General features: G+C 46.1%; 1 protein-coding gene across 1 annotated transcript in view; it reads right to left on the bottom strand.

Annotated features, from left to right (window-relative positions):
* The window catches only part of LOC309808893 (forkhead-associated domain-containing protein 1-like), a gene marked incomplete at both ends in the record, with an annotated part of 407,547 nt that overhangs the window by 362,498 nt on the left and 23,860 nt on the right, over nucleotides 1-21,189 (bottom strand). The window contains 2 exons of the mRNA XM_082629465.1: nucleotides 1,563-1,672; nucleotides 10,804-11,074. Coding sequence (XP_082485591.1) covers nucleotides 1,563-1,672; nucleotides 10,804-11,074 — 381 coding nt within the window. The remainder of the gene's footprint in view (nucleotides 1-1,562; nucleotides 1,673-10,803; nucleotides 11,075-21,189) is intronic.

The following is a 21,189-nucleotide window of genomic DNA, read 5'->3' as shown; positions in this document are numbered from 1 at the left end:
TCAAGCTCCTGGATCTAGCCATACCTGAAGCTAGTGGCCCTTTAAATTTTCCAATAAGTTGAGCTAATCGATGCTCCCCCTCAAGCTAATTTGTTTATTGTCACTTGAAGGAGTCCTGGCAAGTCAGGGTATAAACGACTTATAAAGAGAAAGAATTCTTTCTATTATAAATAGAAAAAATGATAAATGGCTTATAAACATTTTCTATAAATAGAAAAAATTATAGTGGTTGCACTATATTTCCGAGTTAAAATTGAGGCAGGTTGAAAAATGGCAACAAATACTTTGCAGTTTTGCCATCCAGTCTATTTCCCCACCCTCTAGTCTGGGCTGGCCCCGTGACTTGCTTTAACCAATGGAATGGAGTGGAAGTGATGCTGCATGATCTCCAGGCAAGTTCTTACAGGCTGTGCAGCTTCTGCTCTGGCCCCCTGGGAACCCCGAGACCACCGTGCTGTGATGAAAAACCACATGCACAAAGGGGCGCACCAGTCCAGGCGTCCTGGCTGAGGCCCTAGATGTGGGAAGGAGGCCAATGGAGACCGACCACCAAACTGGCCAAGCCAGCGGCTGACTGAGGCCGCATGAGTGAGGCCAGAGGACGCGAGCAAAGGAACCTTCCAGGTCAACCCATAGATTCTGGGGAATAATGAATTGCTGTTGGAAGCCGCTAAGTTTTGGGATGGCTTGTTACACAGCGATAAATACAGAATCTGAGTGTGGCTTCTCGCCTTTCTGCAACATTTTTCAGAGTCTGGTCCCAGGATGCCTGGTTGGAACCCCCTGCCTCCTGAAGGTTTGGATTTCCGTGTCTGACAAGAACCCCAGGTAGGTCTGCTCCTCACAAACTCTGAGAATTGCTGCAGGAGCAGGCCCTGGCCCTGAAGGAAAGTGAGATATTATAGACTGCTTCTTTTAGAGTAACTTTCGAGTCGTGTCTAAGTGGGGAGAAATTGACCTGGGCCCTTCCCAGGATGGCTTGAATCCACCTGTTCTGCTCGCATCCCTGCTTTAAACCTCTCTGGTTCTTTAACGAGTCTCTTGGCCCAGGCCTCCCTGACTTCAGGGCTCAATTCCTCCTGCTAGGAACGTGTTTTTGCGTCACTGTCCCATCACTGAAGGTTGACCAAGTGATTACTGTGTGGGAGTTAGAAGTACCCGCTGAGAAGCTAACCAGACCTCGCTTTGAATCCTAACACTGCTCCTTGCATTGGGCAGCCGTGAACACATCACTGAACCTCTCTGAGCTTCAGTTTCCTCATCTGCAAAGTGAGGGTGATAAAATCTATTTTGAAGATGGTGAAGATTAACGAGGTAATAAATGTCAAGTGCACAGGACATGGCCCAGCACACAGTAGGTGCTCAGTACCTTGTAGTTGTAGATGTTATTTGGGATAAAATGAGCAGTGGCCAAACCTGGCTGAATGTCTTGGGAGGAAGAGGTGGTTTCTTGGAAGTAGGAAAAAGGGACGGTCCTTGAGACACAGAGAACAAGAGGCAGTGGCAATCTCTCCATGGTCCCTCTTGCTGCTGTAGCTCTGTGCTTCCCCGAGACCCCTCACCTTATCATACTGGGCCAGGTCCTGGTCCACAAAAATTTCTCTGTAGGGCTCTGCCCCAGGAATTTCCTCGGCCACTGATTGTTCCGACAGTTCCGCCGCGTTGGTCCACACTAACACACAAGATCAACAGAGAATGCAGAGGAGACTGTGAGTTTCCCCAAAGTCTTAAAAAATATTTTCAGATTAACCTTCACATTCATGAGACTTATGCACTGAAAGCATTACAGGAGGACAGGAAAGGGTAAGAGCTGCCTCATTTCTCTTCCCCAGCATTAACTGCACTGATGCACTGTGGTGTGTCTCTTTCCAGACATTTTTCTATGCCGCATAAGAGGTGATGACCTTGGGCAAGTCATTTGCTCTTTCTAAGCCTTCGTTTCCACATCCATAATTTAGGATCACTGATAGTCTCCGCTATAAAGGGCTATCTGGAGATTAAATAGAATAATGATATAGAGCCGGGGTTGGCAAACTATGGCCCTGCGGCCAAATCTGGCCTTCTGCCTATTTTTGTAAATAAAGTTTTATTGCAACACAGCCACAGTGATTGATTTACATATTATTTATGGCTGCTTCCCAGCTACAAAGGCAGAGCTGACTAGTTGCAGCACAGACCATGTGACCCACAAATCCTAAAGTATTTACTATCTGGCTCTTTACAGGAAAAGTTTGCTGACCCCTCATGTAGATCATTTAGCACTAAACATTAGCTATATATTTTTTATTGCAGTCATATCTTTTCAAAAAACAAAAATGCATTTACATGTCAGAGATTCTTATCCAGCTTACTTTTCAGCTAACAATATGAAAAACATCTTCCCATGTCAGTATTTGAAGCTGTACTGGGTCCTTTTCAAGGGTAGCATTGTGGTCCATTGTCCAAGTGTGCCAAACGTGTTTAACTAGGATCCACTTGATAGACATTTAAGCTTTCCTAATTTTTTTCTTATTTACCCCAATATTACAAGGCCTGTTTATATGACTTTCGGGGAATATGGCATTGTGTTTGGGGGCCCCACTCTGTATCACATCAGACATCTCGCAATTCACTCACATCAACACTGAATGGTGTAGAAACCATTTTCTTGGTGTAGAAACGTTTGTAAAGATTTCTATAATTCTACTTGTGAAACCACTTGGGCCCAAGCAGCGTATTTTAAATTTCCAAGTGACTATGGTTTCTGGACAGTCACTGCACATTCTTATCTTCCTGTGAAGTGAGAAGCTGAACAAATTGTTTTCAGTGGTGATGAAACTTTAATGAGTATTAACATTAATGATGAATGAAGCACGCACTATCATGTTTGTGGACATTCATCATTTATTCATTTTGCTTCTGCCTTTTTTATTTATGCATTTTAGAATCAAAGATTCCTGCCCCCCAGCCAGGTCTCAAACCTGTTTGTGGACCCCAGAACCTCTAGTGGACATAGCTGATGGCCTGTGGTGCCCGGAGAATGCACAGCCTTGCGTGTTGAATGAGCAGCCCTGGCCACAGTGTTTCCTGGGGCACGAGGAACAGAAGGGCCTGGAACTTCAGCAGCTGCCCATTTTCTCTCCCTCCACCTCCCCAACTAGGTCCATGATTAGAAAACTTTTATTTGAAGCTCACTGCCCCCATCTGACTCTCTTGGATCCTGAGCAGCTAAGTCCTAACTGACTATAGCAGCAGTGCCTGATAGAGAAATAAAGGGAGCTACAGAATGCAATTTTCAATTTTCTAGTAGTCGCATTAAAAAGGTAAAAAGGAGAGATGAATTTTTTAATGATCAATTTGATTTAACCCAATACATTAAAAAAACATCATTTCAACACGTAATCGACAAAAAATATGGAGATATTTTATATTCTTTTTCTTCGAGGCATGAAGCCTTTGAACTCTGGGGTTTATTTTACACTGATTGTGTATCTCAATTTGGAAACTGAATTTTCAGGAGGAAGACTTGATCTGTTTTCAGATTCCTCAAGAAATCGGCTCCCACTGGAGGAAGGTACTGCCTGGCCTGTGTCCCCAGGGAGGGCCACGGGGTCTGACCCTAAATGGGCCCCTGTCCAGTCTCAGCTTAGAGTTCTGGCATCTGATGCCACCTCTAGGGGTGACTCTGGCTGCCTCTGCAACCCTGTTGTGGCTGTCTTGAGGGACCCTTCCCCGCAAGATGATGGCCGGAGGGGGGACTTCATCAAACTTACAGAACAGGCTGATCGATGGGGTCCCTTTATTAGGGAAGGTGTGCTTACCGAAAGTCTTTGTGGGGCTAGAATTTGCTCTGAGACTCGCTTTCCTTACACCCAGGCAGGGAGGTGCTGGAGCAGTTACCCCTCACCTGCCCCAAACTTCTTTACCGGCTACTGTTATTTATCAGAAAGAACCTAAGGGCCATGTATGACCAAACCGGCTTAACTCTAGCTGCCGGATCCTTCGGAGGTCCCAGTGGGGAGAAGCCCCAGGGAGGGTCGGGAGGGCTGGGGCGGTGGGACGGCGGATATGGGGACGCAGGCACTTTAAGAATTTTCGGGCATGAGCTGTTGGCCAAAGGGCAGGGAAGTTACTTTAATATTTTAACAACCCCCAGCTGTCCTGGTGCGCTCCAATAATCACCAGTCTGCAGCAGGGGCAGTATGTGTGCACCTTAACTGTGTCTTTCAGACATTGTAAGTTTTAAATAAAAGTTAAATAACAATTATGGTTAGGTAATAACTTAATTTTTAAATTTTAATATTTAAAATTTAAATATTAAAATTATTAAAATATTAAAATTTAAATATTAAAATATTAAATATTTTAATATTTACTGAATGTTCGCTATGCACCTGGCGCTGTGCTCAGCACTTACAGGCAGGATACGATTTCGTCTTCATAACAACCCAGTGAGATAGGCATTATTATTCCCATCTCCATTTTATACGTGAGAGGTATGAGGCACAGAGACGTCAAGTCACCTGCTCAAGGACACACAGCTGGTAAGTGGTAGAGTCAAGGGATGAACCTAAGTTTGTTGGATTCAGAGCCTATGCTTTTAACCAATATGCAGTCAATGTATTGAAGTGGGAAGATGTTTATGACATATTATTGAATTTTAAAAATCGGGTAGGGAATTCCTTGGCAGTCCAGTGATTAGGATTCTGTGCTTCCACTGCAGGGGGCACAGGTTCCATCCCTGGCTGGGGAACAAAGATCCTGCAAGCTGAGCGGCACGGCCAAAAAAAGAAAAAAAAGTTTACCTATGTTAGGTTCATATGATCCCATTATTGTGAAAAAAAAAATATATATATATATGAATCAAGATGCTATTTTAATAAGTCACTCCACATATTTTCTTTTCTCAGTAATTCTTCCCCACCTCCCATGAGCTCTTGCCATTAAGATTTGGCCTTGGAGCTGACGTTTTATTGCCTTGTGGTACAGGAAGGATGAGTATTAACTAGAACAGGGTGATTTTTCCCCCAGGCAAAATGACGTTGTGATTTTTGACAACGTCTGGAGACATTTTTGAGAACCACAGTTAGGGGGGGTGGTGGTGGTGTTGCTACTGGTATCTCTGGTGGGTAGGAGTCAGGGATGCTGCTAAACACTCTACAGTGGACAGGACAGATCCTTCAACAAGGAGTTATGCGACCCACCTGTCACTGTGCCAAGATTGAGAAACCCTGACCTGATCTGCAGTAAATAAATCCTTGGCTTTGGGTTTTCAAATAGAATTTTTCAAGTCTAAAGCAAGGTGACAGTCTAACAGTAAACCAATTTAATTGGAAGAGCCCAGCTTTGCTAAGAGAGGAAAGAGCTTTCTCGGAACCCTTAAAAAGAGGTGTTTTCTGTCAAGAGACAGCATGGAGGACTGGAGCACAGAGTTTTCTCTGAAGCGTGGAGTAGAGAGGCCCAGACACAAAGGAACTCCCCATGACACGGGAAGATGAAAGTCCTTTTCTGAGGATGGCGAGAGTGTCAGGGAAACGAGGGCAAACGTTTGGAAACATGAGACCTGGCTGAGAGGCTGAGGAGATAGAGCCCAGGTAGATGTGAGGGACTCTAAGCCATACGACTCATCCTTCATTTCTCCAGGGGGAATCCAAGTCCTTCAGAGAAGCCCCAAGTTCAGCATGGCACTGGAGAAACCGGTGATTACAGTGGAAAAATTTAAATGGCGGAGTGAAAAAAAGAAAAGAAACAGCCCATGTGCCATGTGTCCAAAGGACACATTAAAAAAAAAAAACCCAAAAACCCTGTATATATGTTCATAAGACAGAACATGATGCATACAACAAAATGAATGAATCTCAGAAATACTATGCTGAGTGAAAAAAGCCTTCCACAAAGGAACATGTACTACATGGTTCTGTGTACTTGAGATTCTAGAACAGGAATATCTAATCCATGGCGGGAAAAGAATTCAGAAGAGTGGGTGCCTCTGGGGCCTGGGGCTGGGAATTGACTGGGGAGGGACATGAGGGAACTTTCTGGGGTGATGGTAATGTTCTATATCTTGATAGGAATTTGGGTTACATAGTTGTGCACATTCAAGATCTACACCTTTCAGGGTGTGGTAGCCAGTCTCCAAGATGGCCCCACTGATTCTTGTCTCCTGGTATTCAGACCCTTGCATCATCCTCTCCAATACTGGATGGACTTTATATTAGTTAGCTGGGGCTGCCATAACAAAACACCACAGGAGGTCTTAACAAAAGAAATTCATTTTCTCACAGTTCTGGAGGCTGGAAGTCCAAGATCAAGGTGTGGGCAGGGTTAGGCCTCTCTCCTTGGCTTGCAGACGGCCACCTTCCTGCTGTGTCCTCACATGCCCTTTTCTCTGTGCACGTGCATCCCTGGCGTCTCTCTCTCTCTTCTTACAAGGACACCAGCCCTTGGATTAGGGCCCACCCAATCATCTCATTTGAACTTACTCATCTATTTCAATACACTATCTCCAAATATGGTCACATTCTGTGATATTGGGATTGAGGCCTCAGCATATGAATTTTGGGGGAATGCAATTCAGTCCGTAACAAAGCTTCTCTATGTAACCAAGGATATTGCAGAAATGACACAGTTTGATTCCTGAGGTTAGATCCTAAAAGACATTGCAGCTTCTGCCTCACTCGCTAAGACCACTTGTCTGGAGGAGCTGGCAGCTTGAGGATGCTCAAGCAACGTATGGAGAGGTGCACTTAGTGAAGAACTGAGGCCTCTTACCAAAAGCCATGGGAGTGACCCATCCTGGAGGTGAGTCCTCCAGCCCCAGACAAGCCCCCAGAGGACCACAGCCCAGCCACCACCATTACTGCCACCTCATGGACAAGCCTGAGCAAGAATCCCCCAGCTAAGCCATTCCCAACTTCCTGCCTCAGAGAAGCTATGAGATAATAAATGTTTACTGTTGTTTTAGGCCATTACATCCTGCAGTAATTTGTTATGCAACAATAAGTAGCAAATACAGGTTTGGGCACCAGGAGTGGTGCAAAATTTAACAAAAACCCTAAAATGTGGAGTGGTTTGGGATGGAACAGTGGCCAGAAGCTGGAGGACTTTGGCCAAGAGTCTTTGAGAAAGCCTGAATAGTCTTAGTAGAAGCCCGATGGCCTTTGAGGAGGCAGTGAGGGAAGGGTTCCAGGAAAGTGAGGAAAATGTTACTGGGGTTAAGGGATCCTTGTTAGGTGGTGGCAGAAGGTTTCCTAACACGTTGCCTGTGGTCATGAGGAAGGTAGAAAATGTTTGTGATGAGGCTAAGTGGTCAAGCTAAAGAGAGTCCCAGACAGAGTCTTGGAAGGTGCTGCCTGGTTACTTCTTGCTACTTATAGTGAAATGTGAGGGGGAGAGACAGTTAAAGGAAGGGCTGTTAAATCAGGGCAATGTTCTGGGCTTGAAAATTCCCTGCCTCTCCAGGTGGCAAATGAAATGTAAGAAACAGGTTCTGGGCAAAGATCAAGTCAAGGGCACTCTCAAGAAAACACAGTCCAGAGAAGAAGCTGAGGGTGTGGTTGTAAAATCCTTTGTTAAGAATACAGATCCAGGGCAGTGTCCAAGAGAACCCTTCGGTCAAAGAACTGGGCTTCTAAGAAGCTTCTGTCCTTTGTCAGTCTTTGCAGAAGCCCATGGTGGAAGGGCTTGTGACAGAAAAGTCTGTGGGCGTGGTTTTTGCCTGATAGGATGAACCCCAATAAGAAGCACTGCCAACTCAGACTGACAGAGACCCACAAAAGTCAAAGAAGCGTCTGGACCCCCAAGCTTCTACAGGCAGGAAGCAGGCTATAAAACTATGCAGCCACATCCATGGGACACCTTTCATAGGAAAGGGAGGACGACTCAGAAGGCGGAACTCACGGACCAGGGGCAGAGCCAAGAGCCCTGGAAAGTCATTTCTGGGCAAGAGTTGGACTGAAGCCCAGTCAAGGAACTGCCGATATTTTCCCAGCTGGACTTCAGAACTGCTTTGGGCCAGGGACTCCTGTGTGTTTCCTGTTTTTCTTCTTTTGGAACAAGAGGAGTGTATGTAGCAGTGATGCTATGTCTGTCCCACCAATATGTGCTGGGTGTGTGAGGGACAGACCCTTTGTTCAGAGGTCTTCAGATTTCTGGAAGTAGTACTTGATGAGCTGAACATAAGGTACTACACCCATGAGCCCCATCTGTACCTGGACTTGATTTAGACGAGATTCTGGAATTTGAGCCGATGCTGTTACTGGGGTGAGATTTTGGGGGGCCTCGGGAGAGAGGAGGAGGAGTGTGAATCATTGAGGACCCGAGGGCAGGCTGTGGTAGCCGGCCTCCAAGATGACTGCTGATAATCCCCGCCTCCTGGTCTTCAGGCCCATGTGTAGTCTTCTCCCACACTGGAGGGTGACTCCCTGGGTAACCATCAGGATATGGCAACAATGACAGAGCATGACTTCTGAGGCTTAGTCACAAGAGATGTTGCCATTTCCATCTTGTCCTCCAGGATCACTTGCTCAGGAGGAGCAGCTGCCGTGTCATGAGAACGCTCGAGCCACTCTCTGGGGAGGCCCATGTGGTGAGGAACCGGGGCCTCCTGTTGACACCCATGTGAGCACCCGTGTTCGAAGTGGATCCTCTGGCCCAGGTCAAGCCTTCAGATGACTGCAGCCTTACGAGGGACCCTGAGCCACAGCCATCCTGCTAAGCTGCTGCCAAATTCCTGACCCCACAGAAACCGTATAGATGATAACACATGTTTGATTTTGCTTTAGGCTACTATGTTTGGGGAGAATTCGTTATGCAATCATGATAACTAATACACATTCTGTGTTCATTTTACATGAAGGAGACAAAAAATGTTGAGTTCTAGTTAATGGTATATGTGCTAAAACATTTAGGGGGAGGACTACAGATGTGTGCAATTTATTTTGAAATGCATCCAAAAAATAAGATGGATTAATGCAGGACAAGAAGGATGGGTAGACAGAAATGTAATAAAGAGTACAGCAAAGTGTTAGCGGTAGAATTAGGAGGAGAGCTGTCTCTGTAGAATTCTTTTTGCTTTGCTGTAGGTTTGAACGTTTTCACATTAAAATGCTGGGGGGGGGGCTTCCCTGGTGGCGCAGTGGTTGAGAGTCTGCCTGCCAATGCAGGGGACACAGGTACGAACCCTGGTCTGGGAAGATCCCACATGCCACGGAGCAGCTGGACCCGTGAGCCACAACTACTGAGCCTGCGCGGCTGGAACTTGTGCTCCGCAACAAGAGAGGCCGCGATGGTTAGAGGCCCGCGCACCGCGATGAAGAGTGGCCCCTGCTCGCCGCAGCTGGAGAAAGCCCTCGCACAGAAGTGAAGACCCAACACAGCCATAAATAAATAAATTAATTAATTAAATTAAAAAAAAATGCTGGGGGGAAGTGGCTGAGTAATTTCTTAACTTGGGTGGTTGGTACATGAGCGTTCCTTAGATGATGATGATGATGATGTAAACTGCAGAGATACCTTTCATTTGCTCCTTAGTCTGTTTATTTCAGGATAATAACTATTATTTGAATGGCTGAGGGAAGTGACTAGGTGAGTGGTCCTGAGTGAGACCAGGGAAGGGTGTGGAGGCATCGAGAGACCTGGGGACTCAGAGGGGTCTGGGGCTGGGACACAGAAAACAGAGAATGGGACCTTCACACCAGTGGCCACAGAAGAAACCTGGGAATCATGCCAGGGACTAAGTCAACCCAGCTACTCTGCCAGTAAGGCTGACAAGGCCAAGAGGATGGTGACAGACAGGAAGTCTCCTCCCCAAGTGCCATGAGGCCTTCTGGGGGGGAGGGGGGGAGAAGGAAACCCTGATGGCTGTGTGTCCCCAAAGTGACCAGGCTGTGAGTGACAGTCACTGAGATAACCAGCCTTAAATTTGACTGAAAAGCGTTATTTTGATTAGATTGAATACATAACCTCCGGAGAAGTAATTTTCTCCATAAGCCTCAGTCTCCTCTTACCTGTAAAATGGTAATAAAATATTTAAAAACCTCCTAAGGCAAGAGGGATTTCAGTTACCAATATGTCTGTACATCTGAGTTGAAGTATATAAATTTAGATTCTGATACACATTCATATATATTCATATATATGTACAAACACACACACACACACACACACACACACACACACTCACCACAGAGGTACTGACGTGTGCAGATGGGCAGAGCACAGTCTTGGAGGAGTTTGTACCAAAAAGTCAACAGGGAGAATTCTGGTGATAAGGGTGACAGCTTATCTTTTACTGTTTTCTAAATTTCTGCTTATCCCAATTTTTTCACATTTGATTATGTTCTACTTCAGAACCAGAGAACATAAGCAAAAGCCAGAGAAAGACAAATATCATACCATATTGCTTATATGTGGAATCTAAAAAAAGGTACAAATGAACTTATCTACAAAACAGAGATAGAGCTACAGATGTAGAAAATAAACTTATGGTTACCAGGAATGAGAGGGGGGAGGGATAAATTGGAAGAGAGGGATTGACATACACAATACTATACATAAAAGAGATAACTAAGAAGGACCTACTGGATAGCACAGGGAACTCTCCTCAATACTCTGTAATGGTCTATATGGGAAAAGAATCTAAAAAAGAGTGGATACATGTATATGTTGAACAGATTCAGTGCGCTGCATACCTGAAACTAACACAACACTGTAAATCAACTGCACCTCAATAAAAATTTTAAAAAAAGGGGAAAGCAGAAACTGAGACCCATCCTCCTAGCAAAAGCCCCTCCCCTAAGCCGCCAAGGAAGCACCCATGTGTACCTTGCCTGATGATGGGAACGCTGTGGGCGGCTCTGTCCACCTTGAAGGAGAACATCTTCTTGCTGGCACTCACGGGCCGCCTGTGGGAGGCTGGTGGGACCATGGGGGGCTTGGGAGACCCCTGCGACCAGCTCCTCTGCACTGGCGCTGGCCAGATGCCCGGGTAGAAGGGGGTCTGTGTTGGTGAGGGTGACTGGTTCAGTTGCTGGGTGGCCCAAGGTGGCTGTGGCCTTGGCCAAGGTGCTGGGCCCCTCACCCATGGGAAGGAGACCTGCAGGGGCAGACAAGAGGGTCAGGGGAGGTTACGAGCAGCTGGGGTGGTCTTCACCTTTCTGTCCCGGCGACATAATTGCTGCCCTAGATTTCGGCGTATAAGTCACTTCTCCCAAGAATCCCTCCCAGACTCTCCCCAAATTCGGGATGGTGGTCCCCACCATGGGTCACCTTGCACACTATCACACCACCATTTATTGGGTGCAGCCTTCGTGCCAGGCACCCAGTCAAGAGATTCACATGCATTACCTCATTTAATACCCCTGATGCTCTGTGATGAGCCCGAGGCTGAGCAAGACCTAGTGACTTTCCCAGGACCACAGATTTGGCAGTGAGCGTCTGAGCTGGTACAACGCCACCTCTGAGCTCTGAGAGGCTGACAGCTTTTTTTCTACCTTGCTCAGCACCGTATCCTCAGCTCCTAGAATAAACCCTTGGCACATACACAGTAGGTCCTTAAATACTGGTTGAAAGAATGAATGAACACATCTCCGAGATTCAAGCCCAGCTCTCCAGGACACACACATCCACACTGTGTGTCTCCCTGGCACTCCCATTCCACCTGTTCCCCGAAGCCGAGAGCTCTGGGGTGGCAGGCACCCCAACTGGCTCGAAACCCAGCTGGCTCATTAGCCTGTGATCCTCAACATCTGCCACATCTGATTCTTGGCAGACGCGCCATAAATATCTATCGAGGGAACCTTTTTTCATCTGACCCGGCGGAAGATGTCTGTAGCTACTTTCATTAGAGAGCACATCAAAATCCATCTACACCGGGAGAAGCAAATGCTGAGAGGTGCTGACACCTGGCTTTTTCTTGGTTAATGCTGTTGTGGCCATCCCTCCCCGAGCCTAGTGGTTAAACCGTGACATCGTGAATGCTACCATTTATTGTAATTACTCACCGATTTCTCGCGATAGCCCTGAAGGGGAGGAGCTCTCCTTATTCCTAGCTTACAAATGAGGCTTGGAGAGGTTAAGGACTTCACCAAGCTCAGGTGGTGGTGGAGAGGGTGGTGGGACTGGGGTTCTGGAAAGCTCTTTCCCTCTCTGTCTCTCTCTCCCTTCTCTGCCCCAACCCCACCCCCAGTCGCTTGGCAGAAAAAAACACACTTTTCAAGGAAGAAGCTAAGTTCAAAGGTTTGCCGCCTGTGGCGGTCACGTTTCTCTTTCTGCAGACTGCAGACACAGAATGAGAAACAGGACAGAATGCTTCCGAAATAGGAGCACTGGCAGACAGAACTTCCTATAGCTCCAGCTGGATTGTATTCAAGAGGAAGGTTCTCCACTCACTCAGGTTCCCAAACCAGTCTTTTAGCTACAGTCTTTCCCAGCCAAGTCAAGAATCTGGTGAATTCCCCTGAAGACTTTTTTGGAGTCAGGGAGAACACTGTTCGGGAAAATCAAACTCCAATTGCCTGGCGACACCTGGCCCAGCATTTATGATGACACTGGCCCCGTTGAAACCTGTTTCAGGAACGGACTTGGCAGTGTTCCAGAACTCTGTTACCTTATATGAAGATCCGAATTTCTCTCCACTGTGGGCACCTCGGTCTCCACCTAAGCTTTCTTCCTTTCTCTCCTTTCAGAAGCTGAGGTGTCCTGCTCCTGCCTTGCACTCACTTCTCCATCCATCCGATCCCTTCCCGTCCTCTCCTCTGGGGCTGTCTTGCCTCAATCATTCCTACAACCTTTCCTCATCGATTTAATAAAGATTTATCGAATGAAAGGGCTGAAGGTGGGAAGGGGGAAATTTGAATATGTTTTACCCCCGCCTGATAGAAAACAAATCGAGAGACCACGGGTAGTGTGGAGGAATTCCCTTTTGTGCTGGGATGCTCAGGTAGATGTGCCTCACTGCCCACTAACTGCCAGGGTGCTGAAGGGAGTGCTCATATCTCATGCCTCAAGTGGTTCACTGCCGTAGTGGACAGGCCGCAACCCACCTGGCTCTTCTGGAAATTCCAGGAATCTCCCTCCCAATCTGTCGGCCCATTGCTGTGGGTGGGGCTAAGCAATCAACCAATCACACTCCCTGGACATACTGATTGGTTCAGTGGTGGGGCAAGTGATCCAATCAGAGCCAAGGAGAACCAAGAAGACTTGGCTGGACACCAGGATCTGGAGTGACCTGGTGGGACTTCAGAATGCAGCCAGCATGAGGGAGTGGAGCCCAGACATGGAGAGAGGGAAGCTGTTTATTTATTTTTCAGATTGTGGTAAATAACCTGCAACATAAAATTTATCATCTTAGCCATTTTAAAGTATACAGTTCAGTGGTGTTAAGTATAGTCACATTTCTGTGAGATGGATCTCCAGAACTTTTTCGTCTTGCAAAACGTAAACTCTATTAACCATTAGACAACAACTCCCCATTCCCTCTGCCACCCAGCCCGTGGTGACCAACATTCTGTCTCTATGAACTGGACTACTCTAAGTACCAAGTACCTCAAATAAGTGAAATCACATGGTACCTGTCTTTTTGTGACTGGCGTATTTCACTTAGCATAATGCCCTCAAGGTTCATCCATGTTGTAACATGTCAGAATTTCCTTCTTTTATTTTATTATTTTTTTGTGTGTGTGGTAGGCGGGCCTCTCACTGCTGTGGCCTCTCTCGTTGTGGAGCACAGGCTCCGGACGCGCAGGCTCAGCGGCCATGGCTCACGGGCCCAGCCACTCCGCGGCATGCGGGATCCTCCCGGACTGGGGCATGAACCCGTGTCCCCTGCATCGGCAGGCGGACTCTCAACCACTGCGCCACCAGGGAAGCCCTTCCTTCATTTTTAAGGCTAAATAATATTCCACCATACAGTTTAGAGTGTATTTTTTTTATCCATTAAGCGTCATGGGCACTTGGGTGGTTTCTACCTCATGGCTATTATAACTATGCTGCTGTGAACATGGTGGGGAAAATAAGGAAGCTGGTTTTGAGCACTGGCTGGGGTGCTACCCTGAAGTGCTCCATCCCTGAGGCTGGCTAGAGCTGGTTTCTGTTGCTTGCAGCACACAGAGCCCGAACGATAGGGCCCCTAGTGGGAAGGAGCCAAAGATGTATAAAGGCAGCAGAGACTCCAAGCTCTTCGGGTTTAAAAATTTAAAAATAAAGGTTTTTTTTTTTTTTCCTCTGAAGCATGTTGGTTGAGGGTAGCTTTAGTTGGATGGTTAAAGTTGGTTTTCTCTAGTTTCCCGGCTTGCTTCATCAAAGGGAAGGTCAAGGTTTTCTCAGAAATTGCTGCTGGCAACTACAACGATACAGGCAGGGAGAAAAGCAAACATAAGAAGAAGACTCACATTAAAAGCTAGCTCTGGGCTGTACAGGAAGCATGGGGTCAAGGTCAGTTATCAACAAGTTTGTTTTTATTATTTATTTATTTTAGATTTAATTCTATTTATTTTTGTCTGTGTTGGGTTTTCGTTGCTACGTGCAGGCTTTCTTTAGTTGCGGCGAGCGGGGGGCTACTCCTGTTGTGGTGCGCAGGCTTCTCCTTGTGGTGGCTTCTCTTGTTTCGGAGTGTGGGCTCTAGGCGCATGGGCTGCAGTAGCTGGGGCACATGGGCTCAGCAGTTGTGGCACGTGGGCTCTAGAGCGCAGGCTCAGTAGTTGTGGCGCATGGGCTTAGTTCCTCCACGACATATGGGATCTTCCCAGACCAGGGCTCGAACCTGTGTCCCCTGCACTGGCAGGTGGATTCTTATCCACTGTGTCACCAGGGAAGTCTTCAAGTCTGTTTTTAGAAACTTTAGTTTAAAAATACACGCTAATGCCTTTTCTCTTTCTTTGTGTCTGTTCTCTGACCATATGGTATGTTGCCATGGTTGGGTTTTTTGTTTTGTTTTTGAGGTAGCATATGTGATACTCCTGATTTATTTTCCATACTACCTTTAAAATAGCAGGTTGGGGCTTCCCTGGTGGTGCAGTGGTTGAGAGTCTGCCTGCCGATGTAGAGAACACGGGTTCGTGCCCCGGTCCGGGAAGATCCCACATGCCACAGAGCGGCTAGGCCCGTGAGACATGGCCACTGAACCTGCGCGTCTGGAGCCTGTGCTCCGCGACGGGAGAGGCCACAACAGTGAGTGGCCCGTGTACCAAAAAAAAAAAAAAAAGCAGGTTGTCAACCACCTGGATTAACCATGACCACATCCACGGCTGAATTTATATTAGCTTTAATAAACACAGGTCAATGATTTACTCAAGAAATCACTATCCATTTTTTTTCAAATTATCTATTTGTTCTTTGTGTTATCTCCCCAATATCTGCTTCTAACCCTGAAAAGAGTGTAAGTTGAATGGGAGACCCTAAAAAAAATTCGAAGTAGTTTGCACATCGAGTGCCTACAGTACACATGAATTCTGCCAGGAAGCCCTGGAGCCTGCAGAGAAGGTGGAAACTTAGACCTTGCCCTTGGAGAGCTTGCTATGTGCTCTGCCATTTGTAAGTAATTGTGGACAATACAACGGCTATGAGCCACTGTGTAGAGAAGCCACAGATGTGCCACAGACTGTGCTGGGCACTTAATGCATGTGGTCTCATCTGATCTCCAGAATAATCTTGCAGGAGGCATTTTACCCCTCATTGTGTGGATTAAGAAACTGAAGCTCAGAGAGGTTAAATGACTTGCCCAACGTCTCACGGCCAGGAAGTGGTGACACAATTTGACTCCAATACCTGTGCTCTTAGGACTTCTAGGTTACTTGAAGTCATGATTTATTACCTGCTTTCCATACTCACAAACGGATCTTAGACGATTGGTTAGTGAATGATAGGATATTTTCCAAGTTAAAAAAAGGAAATGAACATTAGATGGTGTGAAAAAATACAAGACATCGCATGGGCTACTTAGAAATGGGATTTTCTAGGAACACTGACAACTGTCTTATGGAAGTGTTATTCTTTCTGGTACATGCCACGCCCTGGAAGCAGCTCAGAGGACCCCAGCCTCCATCCGGGAAGACCTGTGGTATGTTTACTGCTGTACCAGAGGAGTCCTGGGGCCAGCTGGTACCCGCCCACGAGAACTGATTGTTAAATGTCCAGGAATTTTGCCAACTGGTTGATAAACACAGCCATTAATAAGAATTAACTTACATAAATTTACAATTAAATTATATCAGAAACAATTGGTATACAAACTTAAAAGTCACCCCTTCCTAATTATTTTACTCTATTTTATTATTACCTATGCTCTTGAGGTTATTTCACTCTACTATATGTTTCTGTTGGAAATGTTACATAGTAATGTGTTACCACACCTCTCTTTCCTTCTCTGTATTCAAGGATGTGTCATCGGGAGCTGGAAATTGACCGTGGAGTGCGTATTACACCATAGAAATCAGGAAATGTTATAAATGAGGGCTTGGTTTTTAAAAAGTTTTATAAATATGTTTAATAATGGTGGTTCATGTAGAGCTTGATTTTGTTTGTTTGTTTGTTTTGTTGATTGCCTAGACTTAAGACGGTAATGGAGAAAATGTTAACAATGCAGATTATACAAAAGCATGTTGTGTCTTAGCCGTTATGTTATGAATAGAGCAAAAAATTGGGGAAACGTTCTTCCAGTATTTAAAAATTATTATCTGATGCAGCAACAAAGTCACTCATGTCACTGATGAACATGTGAAGTTCTAACATCTTTCTTTTTTCACTTGTATTATTCATAAATCCAAAATATCCAAAAATACCCACGAGTGCTCAGGTTGGGAACTCTCTCATTCGTCAACTGCAATGAGAAATTGGCTATGGATACAAGAGTTCACCTAAAGTCAATGAAAGCATTCTGTGAGACTCAACTGGCTATATAGAATTTACAAGAAAGAGTACTGTATATTTTGTTACATGGATAGACTGTGCTACACATTCTTTATATCAGTAAACCTTATGCTATGCATCCATGTACTTTACTTTTTCCAGAGAGCTGGTCATTAAATATTTACCAGCCAATTGCTGGCTGTGCTGGCACCCAGCAGAGTGCCTGCTACTCATGGTAGGTGTTCGCTGACTGAGCTGAACAGTTGGCAAATGGAGTGTAAATAAAAAGCACTTTGATTCTGGGGCTGGGATGGGGAAAACACATGCTAAGCCTGGTGCATCTTGTAACAGCAGAGAGTAAGCAAGTGCCCAAAACGAAAAGGTGGGGAGATGCTCAAGGACACAGCAAGCAATCTGAAAGAGCTCCCAGTGGCCAAGACTGGAAGAATTTGAGCGAAGAAATATTTAATGAGTATTGGATTATAATTCAAAGTGTAAAATCAGTATACATGGATCCATACTGACATAGATACATTGGTGAGTAAATACATAAAGGAGGGAGAAGAGACCGGCTTCCTTACAGAAGAATTTAACATACATAGATGTGGAGCTTAATTCCCATGGTCTGGAAGGGCCTGGGGGGTAGGGGTGATGGTGGCGAGCAGGGACACTGACCGCAGCATGGAGGAGCCATGGACCTGGAAAGACAGAATGGAGACTAGAAAACATGGCCAGTAGATCTCAGAAGCCAGGAGGGGGTGCTACTTGGTGCCAGGACAAATGGCCTTTATCTCAACAGCTACCGGGGTGTCACCGTAACTCAGAGACGGGTAATAATTCTATGTCCCCAAGAAAAGGGTAAATCACGTACGGGGCTTCAGTGTGAGAAATCAGGGTTATACATTTAGAACACAGAACCGCCAAGTTATACATTATTTTTAGGTTTTGGAACTTAAAAGAATTAAGTCCCTTTGAGCTGTTCAGAAAAGCCATTCGTTTGGGGTTTTCCCAGCTGTGTTAAAGGAGATCTGGCCCATCTAATTTTCCCATTTTCTTGTAAATCTTCAATCTTACGGATTTTCCTTTCCTTTCAAGTTCTAATCAGCTTCCTGGTCAGTCCATAAAATGTGAAATAGAATCTAATGAGAAAACAGCCAGATTTTTGCAAATAGCTTTTGCTACCCCTAGACTTGGCCTGCTTCAATTCGGTCTTGCCAGATTGAGAGATGGAATGAATGAATGAATGAATGAATGATCATCAACTAAGTTCAGAGAAGGAGCAACGTGGTTCTGGTTTGGTAACAAAGGGTGTGGTCTGCCAGAGGAAGCAGGAAGCGGCCTGGTTCCTGACCGAGTCTGGGTTCTGTCTCAGCAGGATGCTAAGGGTTCAGCCCGCGCTCCCGTCTCCACCTCCCCCGATGTCATCTGCATTGCCTGTAGACATCTGGTGATAACACAGCCTCAGGGGTCCTTGTGTGTGAGTTTTTGCTGCGGAGGCCTAGTCTGAGGCTGTCTGCTGCCCCGTGCCCTCCACTTCACTGGTCTCGGGAAATCGCCTTTGATATAAAACACCCAGCCTCAGGATTTCTCATCACATCAGTAGGTCCCCACGGGACCTGTAAAAGCACAAGGTAGAGGAAATCCTACGAGGTCAGGTAGATGACAAAGCTTGACCAGAAAGAGGCTTTGTTCTGAAGGGCACCATGCTCTCTGGTCATTCACTCAGTTGCCGGCTCCTCAACCCCTGGTACAGTAAAGCCACATCCTCCTCAAGAACGGGCCCTATTCAGAGGTCCCAGAAACGTGGAAACGCCACCCTTCTTGGGGATGGACAACTAAGGCCCTGACTCTGAGCTTCTCATCACACCTGTTCACCACAGGAGAGAAATGAGCAACTCTGCTTCCTTGGAGACTGCCCTGGGACTTTTCCAATGGAAAAGTGGATTATTCGTCATTTCCCTCCCCCCAGATCCCTAGTGGCAAATCCCGTTCGGAAGGCTCCACTTAGGCAATAGGAATGCTTTCTAATGTCATGGACATCTTTGTTTTTGCCTCCGCCGCATCCATTTCTTCCATCTTCTGGATGGGCACCTTAATTTTTTTGCAGGGAAGACACCCTTTCCCTGACAATCCTGAGTCCATAGAACTCTGACCCTTCCACCCCAGGGGTGAGACCATAACCCAGGCCTGGCCAATCAGAGCATTCCTGGCCCCTGGCCTCAGGGATTGGTTCAGGGGAAGCCACGTGATCCAAGCCACTGCCAATGAAGATGCTGGCTCTTTCCCTGGAACTGCTACTTTGTAGGGTGCTGGGGCTGCTGCTGGCCACTTTCCTACAGGTGAGGCAAGAGTCTGTCTGAGATTGGGAAGCTAACAGGGAAGAAAGAGTCAGATTCCTGACCATGATTTGGGCGCCTGGATCCAGCTGGGCCTAAGCTGCAGCTTTTGGCCTTTTCAGTTCCATGAGCTTTTTTTTTTTTTTTTTTTTTGCCTAGGCTAGTTTTAGTTGGTTTTCTGATACTTGCAAACAATCAAATTTCCTGGACAGTATGCTTATTGAGACTTTAGCATAAGCATCACTATGTACTCAGAGTGAAAGTTGTTTTAAAGGTTATGACATGCTCAAATAAAACCCACCAGACTGTTATCATGCACCAAATTTACCTTTCAACTTATAAAAGTAAAGCAGCATCTCCAGAGAAGAATGATTTAAGACCAAGGAACCAATCATAAGACAAGTAGTAAAACGCTGCTTAGAGAAACTTTGATAGATAAATAGTTCTCTAGCTACAGCAGGCTTCAGACTACAAACCCCAAATTTCTGCTTCAAAAGTGACTCAGGGAAGACATTCCATAGTTTCATTTATTTCGTTTTTTGGCCTCGCCGTGCACTTGTGGGATCTTAGTTACGTGACCAGGAATTGAACCCAGGTCCTCAGCAGTGAGAGCACTGAGTCCTAACCACTGGACCACCAGGGAATTCCCAACAGTCCACAGTTTTAAAAGAAAACTTTCCAGTTGAAGAAACAGGTAAAATTTATAATATGCATCTGTTGTATATATAATATGTTAATGTCTAGTACATTTATCAGATCCATGTCAATGTAATTATATTATTACTATATTTGCAAATGCATATATATGTGTATGTATATTTAGAACCACATATTTCCAGCTCTTTTTTAAAGAGGTATTGAAAAGACTGTTCAAAGTTTATTTTTCCAGCTTGTCTGTTTTTTCTTATTCCTCAGTAAACTTAAGCAATTAACCAGCACATTTCCTGGCACACAGTAAGGCTCAATCTGAGTGAGTTCTTTCTCCCCAGCTCCCCCCTCTATTTTAAGTTCTTCTTTCAGAAACCAAGTCAAATGAAAGAGGCAGTACTGCATAGTGTTCCAAGCAGAGGCTGGTAAACGTTTTCTGTAGAGCCAGACAGTAAGCATTTCCAGCCCTGTGGGCCATAGGATCTGCACTGCTTACTCTGCCCTTGTAGCCGACAACACAGGCAATACTGAAATGAATGGGATGGCTGTGTTCCCAGGAAACTTTACAAAGACAGGTGATGGCCCGCACTTGACCCTGGGCCATAACGTGCCGACCTCGGGTTAAGACCTTGGGATCCGGCGTCACACAGACTCTGGTCCGGCTCCCGGCTCTGCTCCTCCTCTGGGACCCTGACGAGTGTGTCATTTCTGTGCCTTGTCTGTAAGACACAGGGATACTAACAGCCATTTCTTAGTCTGTGAGAAGTGCGTGAGATAGTGCACGTGAAATGCTGGGAACACTTCCTGGTCCATAATAAATGAGCATAAAACATTAGCCATCAGGTGTGATCACCATCGTCAAAATAGAAGAAGAAAGGGGGCAACTGAATTCGTCCAGGAACGGCAGCAATATCCCTGGTAAACAGTTAGTGGGTGGACTTCCCTGGGCGCACAGTGGTTAAGAATCCACCTGCCAATGCAGGGGACAGGGATTCGAGCCCTGGTCCAGGAACATCCCACATGCCGCTGAGCAACTAAGCCCATGGGCCACAACTACTGAGCCTGTGCTCTAGAGCCCGCGAGCCACAAGTACTGAGCCCGCGTGCCACAACTACTGAAGCCCACGCACCTAGAGCCCATGCTCCGCAACAAGAGAAGCCACCGCAATGAGAAACCCACGCACTGCAACGAAGGTTAGCCCCCGCTCGCCGCAACTAGAGAAAGCCCGCGCGCATCAACGAAGACCCAACGCAGCCAAAAATAAATAAATTAAATAAATAAAATAATTAAAGAAAAAAAGTTAGTGGAGCCAGGGACTTCCCTGGCCGTCCAGTGGTTAAGACTCCATGCTTCCAATGCAGGGGGTGCAGGTTTGATCCCC

Source organism: Mesoplodon mirus (assembly GCF_964341445.2).
Source record: "Mesoplodon mirus genome assembly, chromosome: 7".
Lineage (NCBI taxonomy): Eukaryota > Metazoa > Chordata > Mammalia > Artiodactyla > Ziphiidae > Mesoplodon > Mesoplodon mirus.
This window is presented reverse-complemented; position numbering and strand designations above follow the sequence as displayed.